We start from the raw sequence: 21,516 nt of genomic DNA on the forward strand, positions 1-21,516 counted from the left end.
GAATCTGAAGGTTACTCAAAGGTTTTAATCTTGTTTCCTAAGGACTGACCCCATCGGATCTAGTTTGAATGACAAGCATGACTGCATTATGCCTTCTAAAACCTCTTTGGTGATGAGAAGATTTCAATTGCCAGATGGTGCAAAAGCAGCAAACTGCAGGAAATGTGCCATCATTTCAAAAGGCTTTAAAACATCAATGTGCTTTCAACAGAAGCTACATCCCAAAGTGTTTCAGGAAAGTAAAAAGCTTCATGCAAACATTCATTTCTGAGCAAGGTAGTCTGAAGTTGCTATGAATTTGCATACAAACTGATCCAAAGAGGTAGCAGACTTACATAAGGGTGGAAAGCACTTCTCAAAGCAGTATTAGAAACAGCCACCAGTTGACTCCTTTGTAACTGTGTTTCCCCTTGAAATAAGCTTTGAAGATTGTGCAGAGCTCTCACATGTATCTTTAAGGGAATGGTGGTTTGCTGCGATTCACAAAGGTAGTAGGATTTGAACACTGATCTTTTCTCATTTTTCTTTTGTTGTTGGTTAAAAGGCAATTGTTCCTTTGTGGTTTCAAGTTTGTTGCCTTATATTTTGTTTGTTATATTTAGTTTGTTACCATGTATTTTCTTGTGTAGGCCAACAGAAAGGGACAAGTTATGAAATTAATTCAACCTCCATTTTCAAGCTTTACTGTCTCAATCTGAACTATCGCAAATTTTCTGATCTCTTCCATAAGAAGGCAGCAATTTCTTTGTGCTTGAATGGGCCAAAATATTTATCTTTTATGTACACAGACTCCATATGGCTTACATGAGGTCGTATACTGCGCGCTTTCTCTTCATTTTACTCCTCCCACATCAGTAAGAAGACAGATAGATTCAGCAAACCCCTTGAGTATTGATGACGAGCTACTTACTGCAAATAAATCATCACAAAACAATGTAAAATAAGTGCATAACTGACAAAAGACAAGGTGTCACACCATTTCATTTGGAGAGAAGTCGAAGAGAGTTATACTAGTTTTATTTGGATTCCCTTAGAAAAATGACATTTGAATTTATCAGCTGGATGCCAATAACACAGAGCATGGAAGTTTTAATTAAAAGGATGATCACAAGCATGGTGGGAAGAGAAGAACGACATTGCAAGTTGCAGAAATTCCCCCTGGCCAGGAAGGTTATGAAAGAGACGTTCATCTCATATGCAACATGTATTGTTTTCTTACTTTACTTGATTTATTTTGGGAATAAATCAATGCATCCCTCATGACTGGAATGGCCTGAGGTCTCTCTTACTACTGCCTGCCACCTGCAATTTTTGGTGCAGTACTACTATTGCGAAAGCCCAGTCCTGCAAGGTACCAAAGATATCCATAGAAGCATGAAAGTGCATCAGCCCAGGGGAGGTACAGTGATTTCAGCTCAGGTTGTTAAGTACCTTTTTGGCTTTCAAATATTTCCTTAGTCAGCAGGATCATATGTTGTTTCTTTTTCCCCCTTTTTTTGCATGGCATTTAAAGAACTGCACCCCAGACTCAAAGGAGATTTTTTTTTTTTTTCTTTCTGTGGGAGAGACAAGAAACAACAGAGAGAGATTCAGGACAGTGCAGTACCTGATTCAGAATGCCAATTTGTGTGGTCTTTAGGCCACACTCATGTACCCACATAAAGAGCTAATATGACCTACCAAATCAGGATAAGCCGCTTCCTTTATTAATATGAGGTTATGTTTATGAGATTAATGGTTTTAAAAACCAGTGAGTGGATGGCAGAAAAACTCTTGCAACTCCAATAAAGCAGAGAAGAATGCAGAATGAATCTGCTTTGTTCTTTCCATAATGCTATCTCTGCTTATCATCCTAGAGGCAGCAGAAGAAAATACAGCAGAACAGCGGAGATGTCAGCCAGACACACCTCTCACATCATGAATCAGGTGCCTCCACGCATGGCTGTAGTAGCCCCTGGGCATATCAGCAGGAGGCTCTCCCACTCCCTTCTAGCCTCTGAAACAAAGGTTTTCAAAATAACAAACAACAGGTATAGATGTCACTAATGACAGGCCACTAACTGACTGGAAGAAGAATCCTCCTCTGTGATTGTGGAGAAAAAAATTTACCTTGGAGCAGGTCACCTTCCATGTGGAGCAGTTGCAGCAGAAGCCTCGTTGCAAAACTGACTCTGAGTTCCTTGCAAACTAAACAACACCTTGGGATGCAGCCCACTCCTGAAGCCCTTGGGCATTGCTTCAACAGATTTGGTGCAGTGGGGAAGTCACCGAGCAGAGTGATTACATCCTCCAGTGAGACCTGGTGCACGTCACAGGGCACACTGGCACCCCGTGACTCCCATAGCATGCACAAATTTATTATGTTTGAGTCTGATTTCCAGATCTGCCCTGCAAAGCAGGAAAACTGACTGCATGCCTTCCGAAGCAGAAATCTGTAAATGGGTTTCCTTTGTAAGAATCAAATTCTGTCATTCTTATTCACTACCATCTGATTCTGGACACAGGTCTTTGACAAACAAGGAAAGAGTAGGAGTTTTTAAAACTATTTTTATCTCTCTTGGTTAGAGTTCTTTGGTCACCAAATCCTCAAGTCCTTAATTATTGGGATGTTTATGTTGGTACAAAGCAAGATTTTTCATCCATCATACTTAAAACTATCCTAAACTTTCCATGTTCCTTCTACATTTCCTCCTTGTGTGCTCATTTTGCAAGTATTTTCCTTGGAAGGGTAGACTGAGATCATGTAATGAAAAAGCTAGAAGAGAGAAGGAATTCTTCTCCCTTAAAGTCAGATGTCTGCAATAGACCCCCCACATCCAAGGTAATTGCCTCAAACTTCCATTCTCAGCAGAGACAGGCAGAGGCTGGCACTTTTATACTAAGGTGCTTCTCATAATAATGTAGACACTGAAAATAGGTGAGATTAATAATGTTCCAGAGGAGCCTATTTTGAATATAGAAGGAATTTAGCCTGTTACTTTACAGACAGCTTAAAATTGGACTGTTGAAGTGTATCCCCAATAATGGTTAAAGAAAGAATGTGAAGAAAATATTTAACAGTCACTCTGATTTTCAGCCCTCAATCATATTTGTGATTGTGTTCATCTGATACCTGTGTTTTGGAAATGCTAATCTGGGTCCTCATTTTCTTCACAGCAAGAACATTCCGTTCCCAGCTCTGGTGCTGCTGTCACACCAGCCATCACCAAACTACTCCTGTCACTCTACAGTTGACTGAATTCCTGTGTTTTTCCAGTTGTATGGCTTACATTTATTACCACCTGACTTGGTACTTTGCATCTGAATGGCACAAGGAGGGATCTCTGGAGTGTAATACAACAATCGGATCAAAATACATGATGAAATTTCATTAATCTCTATCAATCTATTAATTTGAAATCTCAGATTTTGAACTTTCATGAAATCTGAGGCGTCTGAAAGCTGTCCATGTGATGGAAGATCTGTTTTGGTCCCCTGCGCTCAAGAAGTGTAAATGCTGAAGATACTACTACTTCGGCAAGTGTTGGTATCTCTACCCTCAGGTTACAGATAAAGTAAAATGCCATGTCAAGGTTATGGAGTGAATTGGTATGAAAGCAACTGCTGGAACTTCATTTTCTCAACCTCCCATCCCCACCAATGGAGGTGACTTTCCTCCTCTGTCTGTATCCACACGTGTGGAAATCACATCCCTGCAGGTATTAGGAACAGGAAAGGTTCAGTATCTGGACAGGCTGCACATTTATCTAACTTCCAAAATATGTTCACACCTACAAGTAAGAGAGCAGGCTCCTAGTCACAGATGGAAAGAGAAAATCCAGTGCAGAGTTGTTCTCTGTTACTTAGCAGACCTCAGAATGGAGAGCCATTTAATTAAACATTGTACACCCCTGACATTTCACAGCTTGTCTTGCCCAATCAGGGACAGCAGAAGTAGCAATGGGCATCTGAATGCCAAGCCCTAGCTCATCTCAGTGAGATCTACAGGCACATTCAAATCCCAGATTCTGCCAATGCCCTCTGCACCACTGACACTGCTTGTGCTCTAATTTTCTGCCTGCCAAGCTCCCTAGGTAATGGCCAATGAAAAAGGACTATAAGCTTGAACAGAACTGGGTGATGGACTGTGTTTACATTGCTTATCTTAGGTAATCCATGAAATATGAGGGGGGGTTATTGCTATTCATTGCTAGTGAAGTCCAGCCTTGGAGTAGCTCTATTAGGCTCAATGGACTTACACAGTGTCTTTGTCTCTGTAAGCTGAGCTGCACGTTCATCAAATCCTTTGTCAACTTTGCTGGTAATTCTGGATTTGTCTAATTGCTTCAGGTTTTTGAAAGGATTATGATTAAATCTTTCCTAGTAATTTCTAATTTTTTTCCTAATTTTAAGCTGCTACATTATTATGTAGATTTACTCATGCTCTTTAGAGACACCAGTGTTCTTTCCCTGTTTTTTTTTCTCCTTGTCTTGTTTTTCGCACTGTGCATCTGCAGAAGTCAGGTGCTCCTGGCAGCTCCCAGGACTAAAAGGACAGAGTGGAAGAGGTTGCTGAAGTCCAAATATGTTCAACATGCTATGCTGATGAGCTGCAATATGTTGCTTGAGTATTTCCTTTCCAAATGGCCACTGCTGGCAGTGAGGCAGGATTCAGCCCTGCCTGATTAGGTACATAAGCCAGATGTGAATTTTGAGATTCATCTCTATTTTTCACAGATGCAAAAATATTAGGTTCCTAGCTTGTATCTGAGTCAATGTACTTTATGGGCACAGAGTAGCATATATTGTTAGCAAGTTATTTACTGGAGCAAGAGGAAAAATTCTCCCAGGCATATTCATAGACATGACAGATTTCAGTAAACTAAATACAATCAAAAGATTCAGCTTTAAAGGTAGTGCTTCATATCATCCAGTTCTTTTTTCCACCTAATAAAAACCAAGCAGACAATTTGGGCTGGAATTTGAGTGACATAGGAAATTCATCCCTTCTACCCTCTCTAAAAATATATATTTGCCAGTGTCCTCTTCTCACTCTGAATAGATTGCTAGTGAGTGGTTAAAGCCGGAAGAGAAAGGACAGTAAATTTAGTTCTTTTACAGACTCCACTAGGCTAAAGGGTGTTTTCACTTGGGTTTTATTTCTCTGAAGCAGTTCCAGAAATACAGCAACACACTGCTGAAGTCTCATTCCCTGGACTCAGCCCTGCGATTGACAGTGCTTGGTTGAAAAGCCACAGAGCATATCGCTGTCCCATGATTTTGGTGAGCTTCCCACAGGCACAAGGACGTGCTGGGAGGAACATCCACAGCAGGTGCCTTGGTAAGTGATGACTCCTTACAGAAACTCTCTTGGGGAATTTGTGGAAGGAATCTCTGATGAGTAGCAAATTCACAACACAAGGATGTGTCGATTTGTCCAAGACTGTTGAGGGTATCGCCAAATATAGCCCATGCATTTCATGCATTTAATGCTTTTGCCTACCAGTGGGTCAATTTCTGGATTAACACTGGATTTTCCAAGGTGTCGAGCACCCATGATGACTTCAGTGGGAGCTCCAGCAATGCCAGTACTGTGGACCTCAAAGAAAAAGTGCTCCCAAGGTAAACATTAGAGTTAGGAAAAGAGCTGGAAGGCAGAATTCAACCCAGAGTATAGAATAAGCCTGTAAGAAGATTGAGAGCAAAGGCAGGGGTCATACTGTGATCACAAAGGCTTCTCTAATCCCATTGTAAGTCAATCTCTGAACATATATACATTATGTATTTAATATTGGGCCAATTCAGAGCAGCTCAAACCCCACAGGAAACCACAGCAAACAAAAATTGTATGCTGTCTTACATCCTTATCAGATTGCTGGAGAGTTCATGCCAATGGGGAAGTCTGATTTTTCACAGCACTAAAAAGAACAGCTTCTTCCACATAAAAAACAGATAAAAACAAGTTAGTAATGAGCTCCTCAGCATACAGCATTATATAATTCACCTTTTTAAATATGTAAAAATACCTGCTGACTTCAAGCAGACTTTTAAAAGGGCACAACATAGGAATAAACGCATGTGATCTAAGAGAAACCACATGCATGCTGCAGGCCAGATTCTCTGCTGTCCAACTCTTCCACTTCAATGGACTTCACAACTTCAGGGATGCCTTGCTAACACACATCATCTCAGGAGTGGACCCAGAATACTTTTCAGTTCTTAATTAGAATCATGGCACTAGGCATTTGTCAATACCTCCCTTTCCTGCCCCCCCGCAAGTCACTTTTTCTGAATTCGTCCAAAAGTAAATCCTTTCCTAAATGACGGGAATTGCATTGGGAAATGTCACTCTTAAAATCTGCCCTGTCCCAGGCGAGTACCTAAATACCCTAATCTCTGGGTTCTTTTGAGATAAACATTGTCTTTTTTCCTCTCCACCATCACTATTCTGATTTTTACTCCAATAAAAAATGAAGAACTAACATTAAAAAAATCCAACCTTTCTTTTTCCCCTTTTCACAAATCAGAATTTCTTTTTTCTTTTCTTGCAAGGACTTAAGGAAGAGTCCTTATAAGACATAAATGAAAGACAACATGGTCTCATCTGCTAGATTTTATGGCTCAGTGGGTTTAACACCGTATTTTACTCTGGCTGTACCACTGTCAGGTACCGTGAAGTAAAAACTTAACACAGAAATATAAGAAAAAGATCTGTGTAAACTGAAAGCTTATTTTGCATGTGATTTTATACGCTACCTCACATTTCACTGGCAATATACATTTATCAGATGCAGACAAGCAGATCTACTGACATACATAATTCTTCACTGAGGCCAACTGAGGAATATTTCATGCAGAATGCCTTTCCTGTAAATAAGTGTTCAGAGAACTAAAAAAAAATAAATTTCATACTCCCTTCCTCAGTCTTTAAGAGGAGAGAGAAATTCCCCATCTGTTCTACCTGACATCTCTATCAGCATTCCTGAGTGCCTGGGGAGGTTTCAGACCTGCAGCCCCCAGCCAGAACGGAGCGAATGCAGCATAAATGCCTGCTGGAGAGTTAAAGATCAGCTCTTTGGCTGCCAAATCTGAATAGCTCTTTTCTGCACCACTGAAAAGCAATGAGGATGCTTCAATGAACTCTCTAGGTTGTTTAGGTAGATGAATAGTTGAAGTTGCTTTTCTGGCATGTCCTCTGTATGTAAGCTGGCACTGTCCCATGAATCTGAAAGGCCCACATGGCTTATGTTGCACGCTGCCCTCTTCACTCAGATAATATTAGTTCACTTTTGCTATCTAAAACATGTATCCCATTAAGTTACCAAATTGATCCTAAGTGATGGTAGAGGCTTTGGATGAGAAAAAAACTCCCTTAGCAAACACGTCCTGTCCTTTGCATTTGCATAACTAAAACTCGCCAGGCCAAACTTAGCACGGTACCAGGGATGCTGCAGTGAACCATGTCCTGAGCAGGAGTGATAGGCTTGAACCCTCCAGAGGGGAGGGACTGCACAGGAGAAGGACTGCAAAGGTAATTTCACCCTCACCTTCAGCACTTCTCTCACTAGAAGGAAAGAACCACCTGGACCTTGCCAGGTCCCCAAAGAGCCACCTGAGCTTGAACAGGGCGGGTGGGGAGTTTACCTGCTGGCAGAGACTAGCTTCCAGTAATATGAAAATATTAATAAGGGAGCTTTCAGGGGGGCAAAGACCTTGTGCCTTTGCCCTACAAAAGCACAACCATGTCTCTGTTACACAGTATGGGGAATAACCAAAGTTAGTAGAAGATTAGGAGGAAATCAACTTCCTTTTTCCTTGACACACTTCCTCAAGAATCCACTGCTTACAGCCACCACAGCAAATTGCACTACGTATTACCGTATAAAATAGCACCTACAAAGTGTCATCCATAGACCTAGGGATCTTGATCTTTAGGTCTTCTTCTTAGTTCATTAAAATACCAGTTTTCTATATTTTTAGAACACTGCTAACTTCAGGGATAATCCATTGTCGTGGTTTAACCCCAGCCAGCAACTAAGCACCACGCAGTCACTCGCTCACTCCTCCCTGCTCCCAGTGGGGTGGGGAGGAGAATTGGAAAAAAAAAGTAAAACTGGCGGGTTGAGATAAGAACAGTTTAATAATTAAATTTAAAAAAATAATAATAACAATACAAATATAATAAAAATAATAATAATTGTAATGACAAGGAATATAACAAAAAGAGAGAAATTAGACCCAAGAAAAGACAAGTGATGCACAACGCAATTGCTCACCACTGACGGATGCCTGAGCAGATATCAGTCCCTCCTGGCCAACTCCCCTGAGTTTATATACCGAGCATAACGTCCTATGGTATGGAATATCCCTTTGGCTAGTTCAGGTCAGCACTCCTGGCTATGCTCCCTCCCAGCTTCTTGTGCCGCTGCTTGCTGGCTGGGCATGGGAAACTGAAAGATCCTTAACTTGGGGTAAGCACTACTTAGCAACAACTAAAACATCAGTGTGTTATCAACATTCTTCTCACACTAAATCCAAAGCACACTGTACCAGTTACTAGGAAGAAAATTAACTCTGTCCCAGCTGAAACCAGGACATCTGTGATGATGGGATGTGTGTGGCACAATCTGAGGGATACTTGCTTATATTTCAGGTCCTCTTTCTCATGTCGGGTTGTCTCTGTCTCTCTGGTATATTTAAATCTTTTGATTAAATCTTCTTACTCCACTGCTGCCTTATTGCTACTCCCCCTTTGTCTGGCAAAATTTGAATTACTACAGTACTGCACAATTCCATTCAGTGCTCTGATACTACCTCTGTGATAGGAGCAAAAGCAATTCCTAAGATAGAATGCAAGCATAATACTCTATCATTATGTCTTCTTTTATGGCTCCTAGCACCCTCTTTACGGCTGCTAATATATTGTGGCCTCTGCCTTTCACTTACTGATTTCTGCTCTCCTTCACTCAATGTGTCCTTTTTCTCACCGGAATTAACACCCCATCTCTGCTATCTCTCTTTCCTGCTCCCAGATATAATGCAGTGAAGTTCTCTTCTCCTTGTCATGTTATTCTTTCCCATCTCTCAAAGACAGGAGTCTATATAATGCTCTAGATCTTCTGCAACACAATTAGCAGCCAGGACGCAATGGTCTGTACTCAGTGTTACTGTGGGCTGCTTAACGCACAGTGGGTGGGCCTAATACAAAAGTCAGAGCAGGAATGCTGAAATCTTCAGAGGACTGAAGGGAAAACTGAAATATACAAGCTTAAATATACCCTCAGAGAGGAATATACAGGAGCTTTTCATACCTATTGGTTCTGCTGGGTTGCCGACTCTACATGCTGACTTCTACTGATGTTAAGTAACCATTAAAAACAGACAAGGTTCTCCTGCAGGACAGGTAGAATTGTACAGGTGAACTGTATATATATATTATCATGTAATTTTAATTTAAAATTCCATTTGAGAATTAATAGTAATGGCCTCCCTTTCAGCTAGTCCTCTCCACTTTTGCTCTCACAGCAGCAGCATTGGCTCACGCTATCAAAAGCCTTAAGGGGAACAGGTCAGTAGAAAATCTCTGCTCTGAGCTAATACATTTCAACACCTGAGAAGCAAAAAAGCAGCAATTAAGCACAGCAAAATAAATAATTCAATAGTTACTTTGACCTGCCAGGTTGTAGAGGATTTTTTTTATATCCTACCAGATTGTATTTTAGTTTAGAAGAAGTGTCCCTGGAGAGTAATGCTGTGAGAGCCTGTAAAATGCTATAGTGTGATATAAGGCAAAAGCTCACCTGTAAAGGGGGCAACTATTGTTTAAAGAAAAGTTTTTTTGTTGTCAGAGTCCTGCATACTTCATGAGAAAGTGAAGAAGTCCTTCTCTGATTCTTTATGAATTAATCTGCCAACTGATTAGGCAGGTAAAGCAGCCACAGATTGGGAGATTAAAATTGCACTGCAAGTACTTGACTTTTAGATGGAACGCAAACCAAACAGAAAGCTAATGCTCTTCTCTGTGGTAAAGGAATGGCTTCTTTTTAATTGCCTCACAAATAATCCACAGACAGCTCTGAGTGGGAGCAATCCATGTGGCCTCTAAATACATGAATATACATTGAAAATGGGGGGAAATATTCATGCAAGATGAGACTTAGTAGGAGAATAGAACCGCAGTACTTTAACAAGATACTCCTGCACGACTACCAAGTTCATAGGGTTATGGAGTAGGGGTAATGTTAACCTAGTGGGAAAAAAATAAAGCGGTCCAGATGGAAGGACTTCCAGTCCCTTCTAGTAGAAGAAGATGAGACGAAAATTGATATGACAGGCAACCGCATATGCACAGGTGGACAGAATTAAAACTAGGAGGAAACAGATAGAACAAGGTTTGAGATGGCTGTCAGCAGCCCCAAAGATTGAGGGAAACAAGAGGACAAGCACCAGAAGGGAACGCTCTGAGCCTCCACGTGTGGCTCTGAAACAAAGGGATATGTGATGCTTCTGGTGCATGTTTGCTATTCTCATTCATTCTCTGCGGCTACTCCAGAAACCAAGCGGTCTCAAAGCAGCTGCGCAGACTGGCTCAGCAGTATTAGTGAGACTTAAGCGCACTTGTTGAAAGGAGAGTACACCAGGGAGGATGCAGTAAATGCAAACACTTTTTATCTCGGATATATTCACACTCTCATTTACTGAGTAGTCTAGGTTCTTGCTATGCTGATTTCACCACTTTCTAACATTAATGCAAAGCAGTAAGGTTAAAAAAAAACCCAAACCCAACCCAAAAGCAACCACAAAACCCTTTCCTGCTTACTGACACCATTGCCTAGCTTCTCTAGTAACCAGTAAGATCTCGATGTCCTTTATGGAAGTGACAACAAAATTCTCCACAAGGCTTAGAAAACTGCAGCTTGGGCAGGACAAGCACTGGGAACAGCACCCAGAGCATGCTCTCCCCAGTCCTCAATTCTGTCCAGTAGCTGATATTATCCTATGTGAACTTTTGCAATGATTTGAAAGATCTAGTTGCTTTAAAAGTAAATAAATAAATTAAATGAGATCTTAAGCTTCTAGAAAACTGCTACAACTGCTATTATAGTCTTTTGTAGTGCTGGGGAAAAAAACAGGGTGAACATAAACCAGGTGCACTACAAGACTTATTTTATTGCATCTTCCATTTTATAAAGATATTCATGAACATATAAAAATAAACACTCCACTCCTTTGCAATTAAGTTTCTCTGTGGTTCTAAGTACAGCTATTTTTAGCTTTAATGTGGGGATATCTCCCAGAACTGCAGAGCATAATCAGCTCCACCATAACCCTGCATCATCATTATCAAATACCAGACTATCTTTGGAAAATACACATTTTACATACTGAAGGTCCCAGCAGCCCTTTTTCAGCTGACTGTACATATCAGTTCCTCCAGTTCCCACTTCCAGTAATGCCAAATACTGGCCACTAAGTGGTGCCACAAAGGTTTACTCCAACTGCAGATCTGGCCCACTAAGCCCAAAATTCTGCTTGCCACAGTCAATACTGCTCCCTTGCAAAACAAAGGGAATGAGGAAAGGCGTGCTAATTTCAAGCCCCATTAAAAATCTAGGAAATATGCAATGTTTCCCTCAAACGTAAATGCAGGAAAATTTATGAGGAAATCAGATTGGTATTCAAGTTTCTAAGAAGAAATGATAGAAAATGACAAGGAGATAAAAAAAAGTACTTGAAAGCATGCATCTGCCTCCAGCCCAGAGCCTCCTTAATGGTGTCTCCCCATTTGACTGCTTTGGAGGTTTCATATTCATTGTGGTTTAAATTACTTCTCTCTCCACTGAGCTGTACTAGAGCAGGCACAACAGCTTTTTTATGGATCTTGCAGCCATTGAAGAAGATTGTCAGCAATGTTGCAATAATCAAGAATATTATTCAAAAGTAATTGCTAATAACACCAGCCTGCAGCCATCTCATCCCTACAGTTTTTCAGCTTCTCTGTTGCTGAGTAAATCTCACAGCCTTTGAGACACAGGGCACAGTGTAACAGTACTGCTCTCCCTGTAGGAATACCCAACAACTTACCAGCCAATGTTGAATTCAACGTGAGCGTCAAAGAATCCGACGACAGGAGAGGTTGCTGCTTTCCAGCCTTGGATTCTGGCTCGAATCAGTCCTTCTCGTTTGTTATTGCGCACTATTTTCACCAGACCTGGGTATCTTTTATTGACATACTGGTCCAGATTAAATTTTAGCTCAACTGCAGGACAAAAAAAGCCACACAAAAATATTCAGAATGAGAAAAGCCCTGCAACATTATGTTTTACTTTGATTTATTCTGCAATAGAAAGGGAAAGAAATCCTTAAATATTCCTAAACCGTTAGTCAGTCTCACAGATATAAACCAAGTACTGCGGTTGTGGCACGGACTAGTTCCAGGGGTATCAGCTCAGAGAAATTCTCTACGCATCACAGCAGTTACTGTTAGACTTGCACAGATTTAATATGGCCTGATGGATTTGAGTATTGTTTTGAAGAGGTAGTTTGTCTAAATGTTTTTAAATATTTACTGTTCTAATTCTCTGATGATTTGCATTAGGTTACAACTGGTATCTGGAGGAACAATTCTGACCTTATAGCAGTGTAACATGGGAGACTGGTGATTTTTTTTTTTTTTTTTCTGATCTATGCTATTCAGTAAGAGTTTCAAAAATAACCTCAATGGATTTTTGGTCAAGAGCTAATTCAGATCAGAATTAATTTCCTTTAATTTTAAGGGTTTTCCCTTAAATATGATTAAGACTCCTCAATACCAGGCTTCTTTCCCATTGAACTAAATAGATATTGAAGATTTCAAATAGACTTCTTCTCTTTTGTTCATTTTCAGGCATTCAACCACAGATGGAGCAGAACTCATTCACTCTTTTATTCAGCTTCGTTTCAATAGGCTTATAAACAGGCAAATTACCAAAATGGTCTCTGTATTTTTTTAAATCAATCTAGTTTGGTAATTCATTTACACTGCAACTTACTCATAATGAGGTTTTTACTCAAATATATTTATTAGGAAAACTAGTAGAAGCTTCCAGGACATTAGAAGCCTCATTCTTCTCATCTATATTACACAGTAGAATCATTATCATTGGAATCAAAGACCTGATAAATCTCCAGTTATCTAAAAGAATGACAGAGAAAAGCCATATAAGAGTTCACAGAAACAGCAAGTCCAATTCTTCTCGGTATTACATTGACTCAAACACTTTGCAATCTCACATAATTACTCCATAGGTTACACTGCTGTAGCTGAAAGAATTAGACAAAAGGTTTCTTAAATCTGTAGGTTTTTAAACTTATTTTTGTTTTAGTGATTTGTTCTCTCAACCCTCCTTTCTCTTCAGGGATCTTGAAGAGGAACAGCAACTTAAAACTGAAAGATTTAAAGCTGTTGATCTGTGGAGGAAATACTAAACTTAAGCCTTATTTTAACAAATATGATTTAAGAAGCTGCAACAGTTCTAGAAGTCTAAGGTATAACAACTTAAAACACAACACTGTCACCTTTATCCTAAAAGTTCTTCAAACCCGACCATCCTATGAAACATGTTGATCAATAGCACCCTATATGCTCAACAATATTTTGAGTTTTGATCACTGTAACAGAAGTGTTATTTTTACGTTAATGAACCAGATGACCTGAATGTTGCATGTGCTTTGTGCTCATTCTGTTTCATTCTCATAGTCTAATTTACTCCCTACCTCAAAAAAAAAAAAAAAAAAAAAATCAGACTCAGAATCTGATATTATCAACAACTGTTTAAATCATGAAGAAGCAGAGTGTGCTGCCATGTAAAAGAGTAGAAACTATCTTTAAGGAGAATCTGTAGCCCCACTTCTCCTTGGAAGCAGAATTTAAACTTTTAGTTTATTAATGGTGATATTCCTCTGGATCTGAAAATATGGAGAAAAATGTCATTTCTATATTAAGATTGCCTATACAAATGTCATTCATCCTGTGAGGATTTCAATGAAATCAGCAGGGTTTATCCACCTAATGTTTATTTGTCATACAAATAGTTAATATTTATTCACAGTTTTGTGCAAGTGGCTCAGTCAACCCTCTCATCAACAAACACAAACTCTTGTAAATTCTACTGACTTCAATAGAGGTATATTAATTCACACCAATTTATGAGCTAGCTTATTAGCCATAAATCAGTGGTTGCATGTATGACCTTCGTCCCCTGGCTGTTTAAATGCAGAATGACTCAATGCTGTTTCATCCCAACATTTAAAAAAAGCATTTCAGCTAGTAGTGACCAAAGTGCCTTTGATTTACATTTCACGTCCATTAACCACACAGGATACAGTACTTAGAGGAAAAGTTACGTGTGTTCACCATTGTCACTGTTGTCATCCACCAGAATGATCTCCTTGAGCAAGTGCGATGGGGTGTGATTCACAACACTGTGCACAGAGCGCAGGATGACAGAGAGCGCCTCGTTTACAAATATGAAGACCACAGAGATCTGCGGCAGGTCATCTGGGTAGGTCATCTGTTTGCACCTGGAGAGAGGAAGGAAAGAGTTAAACCCCAAGTAACCACTGGGAGGTCAAATATACTGAAGAGTGTCCTTTCCTCATTGCTCTCCAGCATATAAGGACTTGCAGGCTTTGTTCTTTCTAATCCCAAACAAAGATGTGGTAAAAGCTCAAAAGAAGCAACACAGCTAAGAGCAGCAAACTTTCCATCAACTCAGTGAAAACCAAAGTGCATCTGCATGCACACAGACTTGCAGTGGCTCTCATTCTCTGGAAGGTTAAAAGCATCTCTTGAAGACCAAAGGAATATCCGATGACTTTGCTCAAAAACAACCTGCAGAGGGCCCACAATACTATAGCCTGTCTGTGCTCCCAGGGGAACCATCAGAAGGTCTGCTGTTAACTCAGAATTAGATCTCATACTTTTAAAACCAGGACCCACTCAAGTAAATTTTGCATTTGCCACCCTTTCCAATTTTGCCGTTTGTGCAGCAATAACAAATGCATGATGGTTGCTGTACAGACAGGCACTGGCTGAAATATTTGCAAAACAGATCTGTGCCATTGGAGACGTCACCTTGGTAGGCAGCTACATCCTGAAACTCCTTTTGTGCTTGCTCAATGATGCAGATACGTTGCCATAGACCATTTGGAGAAGCAAAAACGAGGCCTGGAGAAGTCACACGGCACAGAGCAGAGCCTCTGCTTCCCAAGCCCCCAGCCCATGCCCCTCTGTAACACCATACTGCCTCATTTTAGTGGAATTCTCTCCCACTAGCAAAGATGTTAACTTTAAAAAATTACCTATGTGTTCTCACAGTCAAAAGCCATTCAGAATTACCATAGCAATTACTGAACCTGCTCTCTCAAATACTGCTAATGATATCACAGGAAATGACTTTTCCTGCTCTTATCAAACTTTCTGACCCCTTTGCTCATTACTTTGGCATAACAATCTCTTTTTTTACCCACTATCAGCAGTCATGGGGATGGGGAGGGTGACAAATGCTCGACTGTTGGGTAACCTCTGGAAATCAGTTATGAATTCTAGTAAAGTGCAATTATTCATAATTCCTACTCATCCCAGCACTATTTGCTCAGAGATCTGAGCACTTGTCATGGATTACAGTGTTACCATAGCTACTTACTAGCAGCTTGTGGGGGGCCTGTACCATACAGAGGACCACTGTGTAAAACTTCTGGCTAAGCATCATTCTTACAAAATCTAAAAATAAACCTGGAACAAGGACAGAGATTTACAGGAGGTGTGAATGCTCTGACACAGCCTCCTTTTTGAATTTCTTTTTTGAATGTGATTTTCCTCTTGACCACACCAACATATCAAAGAAGTCCATCAGGAATACTTCACTAAGAGGAAGGAGCCATCAGATAAAAACATGGACCTTGCAAGATTTCCCTTAATGAGGGACATCTTTGATCTGACAGCAATTTGCTTCAGAGCCTCACTTGTATCAGCAGGACATAGCAAATTGCATCTCAGTAAATGGGACTGGTACCCAAGGAGTGGGTACATTGCTGGCAGAAGTGAGGCAGAAGATGAAGCCCACCCCAGGCCATGGATCCTGGTGGGGTCCTGCATCAGCACTCAGAGCTAGCAGGAAAGAAGGGAAGCAAAGAAACCATGTAGCCGAAGTCTGGAGACAGCAAGGAGGCTGTGGCAGAGGAGGAAGAAGTGCAGTGAGAATGAGAGGGCAGTCAAGGTGGCATTTGCAACACAGAGGGACAAGCAACCAAAGGAAAGGTAGGATGAACACAAATGTCAGAAGCAGAGAGGCATGTGTGGAAGGACCAAAGTAATTTGCCTAGGAAAAGACAGGGAACCACTGAAATAGCACAAGACCTCAGTGGATTAGGCTGGACTTCCTTTATCTTCTGATCAGAGAATTTTGCTGAACTTTTCTGGAGTAAAAAGTATTTGTTTTCTTGGTAAGTGGACTGAAATGCCTGGGCACCCAGCTATGTGTTCCTGTCCAGATTGAAAAGTAGAGTGGGACTAATCCCCAGTGCTTCTCCTCCATCCTCCCACTTACATTCCGAGACGATCGGTATTTCTAATTCAAGCTTTAAAACCAGCACACCTAAACCATAACCTCCACTTTTGATTTATTTGTTCTTCATCATATTATATCAATGCATTATCCTAAGTGTCACTCCATGATCTCACTGGTCCACAAGTCTTTTCATGCCATGGTTCTCAATGATTACTTACATTGTGGGACATCATGGACTACTTTAGATAAAAGGCTGGTTTGAATTTGTTATCCCACCTGGGTTAAGTCGTTCCTATCACTTCTCACTGCAACCTTCCTTGTGTCAGTTCTCCCCTTTTTCTGTTAGCAGGACGTAGTTGAAAAACTGCATTATGTCTGCATTTGGAAAGAGCGCTCCGACCATCACCTATTAGAATATCTTGGGTAATCCCACTGCAGCAGGAACATGCAGATGGGCAAAGGCAAACCTCAGAATTTAGCAGTGGTTTAAAAGCTGTCGTAATTTTATTTATTACAGCAAAGATGAAGAACAGCAAAAGAAGCTGTCCAGCTAAGTAGACTTTTCAAAGTACAGCAGTGATTTAGGAGCTTATTTCCTGCAGACTTCCAGTCAACCTTGAACTCCCAACTTCTTAAGTCACTTCAGAAAATGAGATGGATGTGCTGAGGTAGTCAGGAGAAAGTACTGGTCCACTAACACTAACAAACACTTCTGATGATGTCTGAGAGCACGAGCAATCCCAGTCAAGGGGCCTTTCCTTAAAAATCAGTGGGTGCTTAAGTGCTTTGTTGGATTGTCGCCCAAGTGCTTCCCAACGTATTCTGTAATTAGATACCAGCTGCAGCAATTTACAGTTACTACTTCCTTCATTCCAAGAAACTCTAACCAGCAATTGACACTCTGAGCCAAATAGTGACATTAGCAAGTCACATGCAAGGATGCTCTACCATCAAAGCACAACCATGCCCACTGTCACCTTACAACGCCTTTGCAGCTTCATTCTTGGCAGGATGCTGACAACAGACCGAGTGCATTGCAATGGAACATTCAGTCACTTGTGCCTGTATGCAAGGTTGAGAAAGTCAGAGCGTCAGGAGGACACATGAAGTCCTCCTTAGTGTAGCCCTTGATTTTGGCCCTGGAGCACGGCAGCAGGAGAGAGGTCATGCCAGAGAAGTTCCAGGGAAAGTAAGGCTGTAACAAGCCTATTGACTTTCAATAAGGCATACGCACCCTCTCAGAAAATGGTTGGGGCAGCAGTCTGGAAACAGAGAGAAAGCATTGGGCAAGAAATCCATGAGCTAACAATGGAGGAGCTTAACGTGAGACTAGTCACTTTTATTATCTAGTTTGAGAAGAAAAGTAACCAGAAGGTGAAGACAGCAAACTGTACGAAAGTGTCCTAGCAAGGCACACCCTTATATGCTTCAACCTGACCACCAACAGGGCTTTGCTAAGAAATTAAGAAATCATCCATTTCTCGCAGTCCTGATACTGTGCAGTAAAGTGCCTGAGTGTTTAAGGCAGCCCTTCTCAGGGGGCAGAGGTTTGGCTGCCCTGCTCTGGGAGCCCACAGCACCAGCACTGTGCCCAGAACTCTGCCAGGGAAGGGAGCTAGGTACCACCATGGTTTCCACTTCTCTGTGCTAGGTCTGATCACATTATGAACTGTTGCAACTGGGTGCAGGAGGACAATTACAGTAATCGATAGCCAAATCTTGGCCTCATTAACATCTGTCTAACAGTACTGAGTTTGGGAAGAACGTAGAGCATACATTTGACCTCTGTGGTAGCTAACGATGGCCTAAGCTGGCCACGCATAGCTCACCTTTAATATTACTGTGATTCTAAATTAGTATTATGAACTGTCATCAAGTCTCACAGCGTACAATCAGCAAAGGACTTCAGGTCTGCATGAGAAGCAGTGCCTCTCTCTGGGGCAGATGGGTATGCTGTAGAGAAGCACACCACTGGATGCATTTAGGACTAACGATTCCAAGCAAAGATTGATGGTGCCATGGCTAAACATTTCCATGGGCCAGCTGAGGATGGATTAGACCTGATATGTGAAACAGCCCTTCAGGCACCTTCGTACAACATGCCAAGCATCAAACCTGAGGCATTCTGCTGTTGTCTTGGGAAGAGTCTTTGAGTGTTCTTGCTCTGTATTGGCTACTGCAGAGCTTGGCTGGCAACCCAGAGGTATTTCCTTTGTACGTGACAGAGAGCTGGATGTCAGATCATTTTTCTCTACTCTGAAGATGATTTTCACTCATTCTTTCCCTTGCATTGAACCGGTTCCTTAAATGAACATTTCCCAGCCAGCCCCCTGAGTCCAATTGTGAGCACTGTCTATGCAGGCATAAGAAAATACGTAAGGCTCTCCAGTTGGCAGACCAGAACCTTTGAAAAAAATCATGTACTAAGACAAAAAAGGTTACAGATTAGAAACTGGGACAACGAGAAAACAAAAGCTTCTCAGCTGCACATAGGCCTGCTCATGGCAGCCCTGTGAGCTTGTAGGCAATAAAGGGAAGGAAATTTTCTTTTGTCTGAACCTTCATTCCTTGATAGCTATATTTATTCTATTTGTATCTGATCCAATGGAAACCTGTGAAGTCCTCTATTTATCAGAGCTGGTCTTACAGTCCATTTGAGTTGCACTATTTTTTGTGAAGGGCTGACAGTACAGCCATGCAGGTAGTTCAGTGCATTACCAAGGCAAGAAAAATCTTTCCTACTCTCTTTCACCTGCTGTCTCTCATGTCTGCATACTTGCTAAACTCCAAAAATGAGTTTTGCTTGCAGACCTTAATATCCTGAGTTTGGAAATGGATTAGGCCATGCATTTAGAGATTTCTGACAGCTTTACCCTTCAGGAAAAAATGCAAACAAAATTAAAGCTTCTTCATGAATCTTTAAAGTATTTAATACAAGATATGTTTTTCCAATGAACCACTGGGATGGAGATGACTGTGGGCTTGTCTCCTTCACAAACTTGATGGAATTGCTGGGCATGAAGAAACCTCCTCTGCAGTTCTAGCACAAAAAAGCCCCAGCATGCTCCATACCTTGAAAGCCGCAGAATGGTCTGGGTTCATGTTTTATAGTCACAGCAGGGGAAAGAGGTGTAACAGCACTTCATTGGGTACATGATCAATGCAAGGACAAAGATAAATATTTAAAAGGTTATCGAATCCTTGCTCATTGATGCTAACAAATACTACTTTTAATCACCAGGTCAATGTGTGTTTTGAACGCAGTTAAACCAAAGGCTGAGAGTAATCTTACATACACGGTTACCTTTTAGTACCTAAATGCTGCTGTGACTTCTGTAGGCAGATGATTTACAACAAATAAATCACTAAATTTAGTGGCTGGTTCAATGCCTGATTTCTTTCACCAGAAAACCACTGAGGCTTTGCAGTTAGTGCTAGATGTAATAGTAACTTTTCAGATGCAGAAATAAACCAGCATTCCATTCTTGTTCCGCATTGGCACAACAGTGAAAATGTGACAAGCTGCAAACATTTCCTTCCCCAGCATGGGATTCAACTGCTGACCAGTCTGCGGCAAAAACAATGACAGGCTACAAAACTGATTAGCTTCATGGATCATGAATCTGTCAGGCAGAGGCCTCCAACTCCTTCCTAATTAATTCTCCTTCTCAATAGAAGGTGTTGACTGTATTATGCCATAAACATTCTCTTTCTATTAAGCATGGATTTTTCTGCCTTATCCAAAAGGAAAAAAAAAACCCTACCAGAAAAGTTTTTAGTTCAAGACTTGCTCTTACCTTCTCCTCCTGTTTGGCAGCTCAAGGACAGCATTTGCTAAGAATCATGTAATATAAATACTCAAAACGGTGAACAAGGGAGCAGTGGTACAGAACACTGATGGTCTATGTATCTTGAGAGAAGCAGCCCATTGTATTTACAACTAAGTTAAAAAGAGAAGTGACAGTTGCTTTCAGAAAAAGCCTAGAAACTATGATGATACCAGAAGATACCTTTTTACCACGGTTATTTCTTCACAGTCTGTGTTGCTTTATGGAACAGCCTCCACTTTGATTTATCATATGGAAGAAAAATCAACACCTGCTCCTTTTTCCTGAATTTATTTGGGGAAGTGCAGATACAAGATACAGTGCAATTCTTGTTGGTGCTGTAAGCTTGGTAGTCGAGGCAGCTCCAAAAAAACACCAACACTGATGAACAAAGGATTTGGTGGGTGAATTTCCTGCCCTGAGTGACAGCTAAAAAAATTGGGCTAGTTCTCCCTCCGCCTCTGCAAGTACTGTAACACTCCCATCAGTATTTGGACATTCAGCATTAACACTGACTTCCTGTATCCACCTGTTTTTTGGGTCCTCAGCAAAGAAACTATTTGCCAAAGCAACAAAAGCCAATTTTGAGCTCTACTGCCTGATTCTTCTTGAAAGAACAAACTGAACAGCAGTTTTGCAAGAACTGTATGTAATGCCGAAGAACCGACTGCCCTTTCTATTGCTCGAGAGATCATCTTCACAGTATGCGTTACCTAAAACACTCCTCTGTAAGGACTTTACAGTCTCGAAATGGTCAGCTTCCCTGAATAACTTCTACCCGACTTCAGTTGCTCCCTTGGCCACACTCCATGCAGCATGTTCTCAGCAGTTATCCCTGAAGAAGATATTCATTAAAATAAAGACACCTCCTCAACTGTTCCTGAGGACAAACTGTGTCTGTTCCTCCTCCCACAGTGTTTCAGTGCTTCATATTAAAGGGGAGTCAGGGGAAGTCAACGAAAATAATCTGTCCTCCAGCTTTTCTGGTTCACAGTAATGTCGATGGTCATTTTCAGGATTATAATAAACTGAGATCTTAAATCAGCTCCATACTGTGGGAATTCTCAGCAGCTTTTTTTGCATGCCCCCTTGACACATTTTTCTTTATTTTGCATCCAAAAGTCTAAGAAAGAAGTCACCCATGTTCTTCAGAAAGAAAT

General features: G+C 41.0%; 1 protein-coding gene across 1 annotated transcript in view; it reads right to left on the reverse strand.

The window, feature by feature from the left end:
* The window catches only part of GALNT9 (polypeptide N-acetylgalactosaminyltransferase 9), a 161,667-nt gene that overhangs the window by 91,763 nt on the left and 48,388 nt on the right, over positions 1 to 21,516 (reverse strand). Inside the window, exons 3-4 of the mRNA XM_069794957.1 lie at positions 14,375 to 14,541; positions 12,064 to 12,238 (exon numbers count right to left, since the gene is read on the reverse strand). Coding sequence (XP_069651058.1) covers positions 12,064 to 12,238; positions 14,375 to 14,541 — 342 coding nt within the window. The remainder of the gene's footprint in view (positions 1 to 12,063; positions 12,239 to 14,374; positions 14,542 to 21,516) is intronic.

The sequence above is a fragment of the Haliaeetus albicilla genome, chromosome 10 (assembly GCF_947461875.1).
Source record: "Haliaeetus albicilla chromosome 10, bHalAlb1.1, whole genome shotgun sequence".
Taxonomy (NCBI): Eukaryota; Metazoa; Chordata; class Aves; order Accipitriformes; family Accipitridae; genus Haliaeetus; species Haliaeetus albicilla.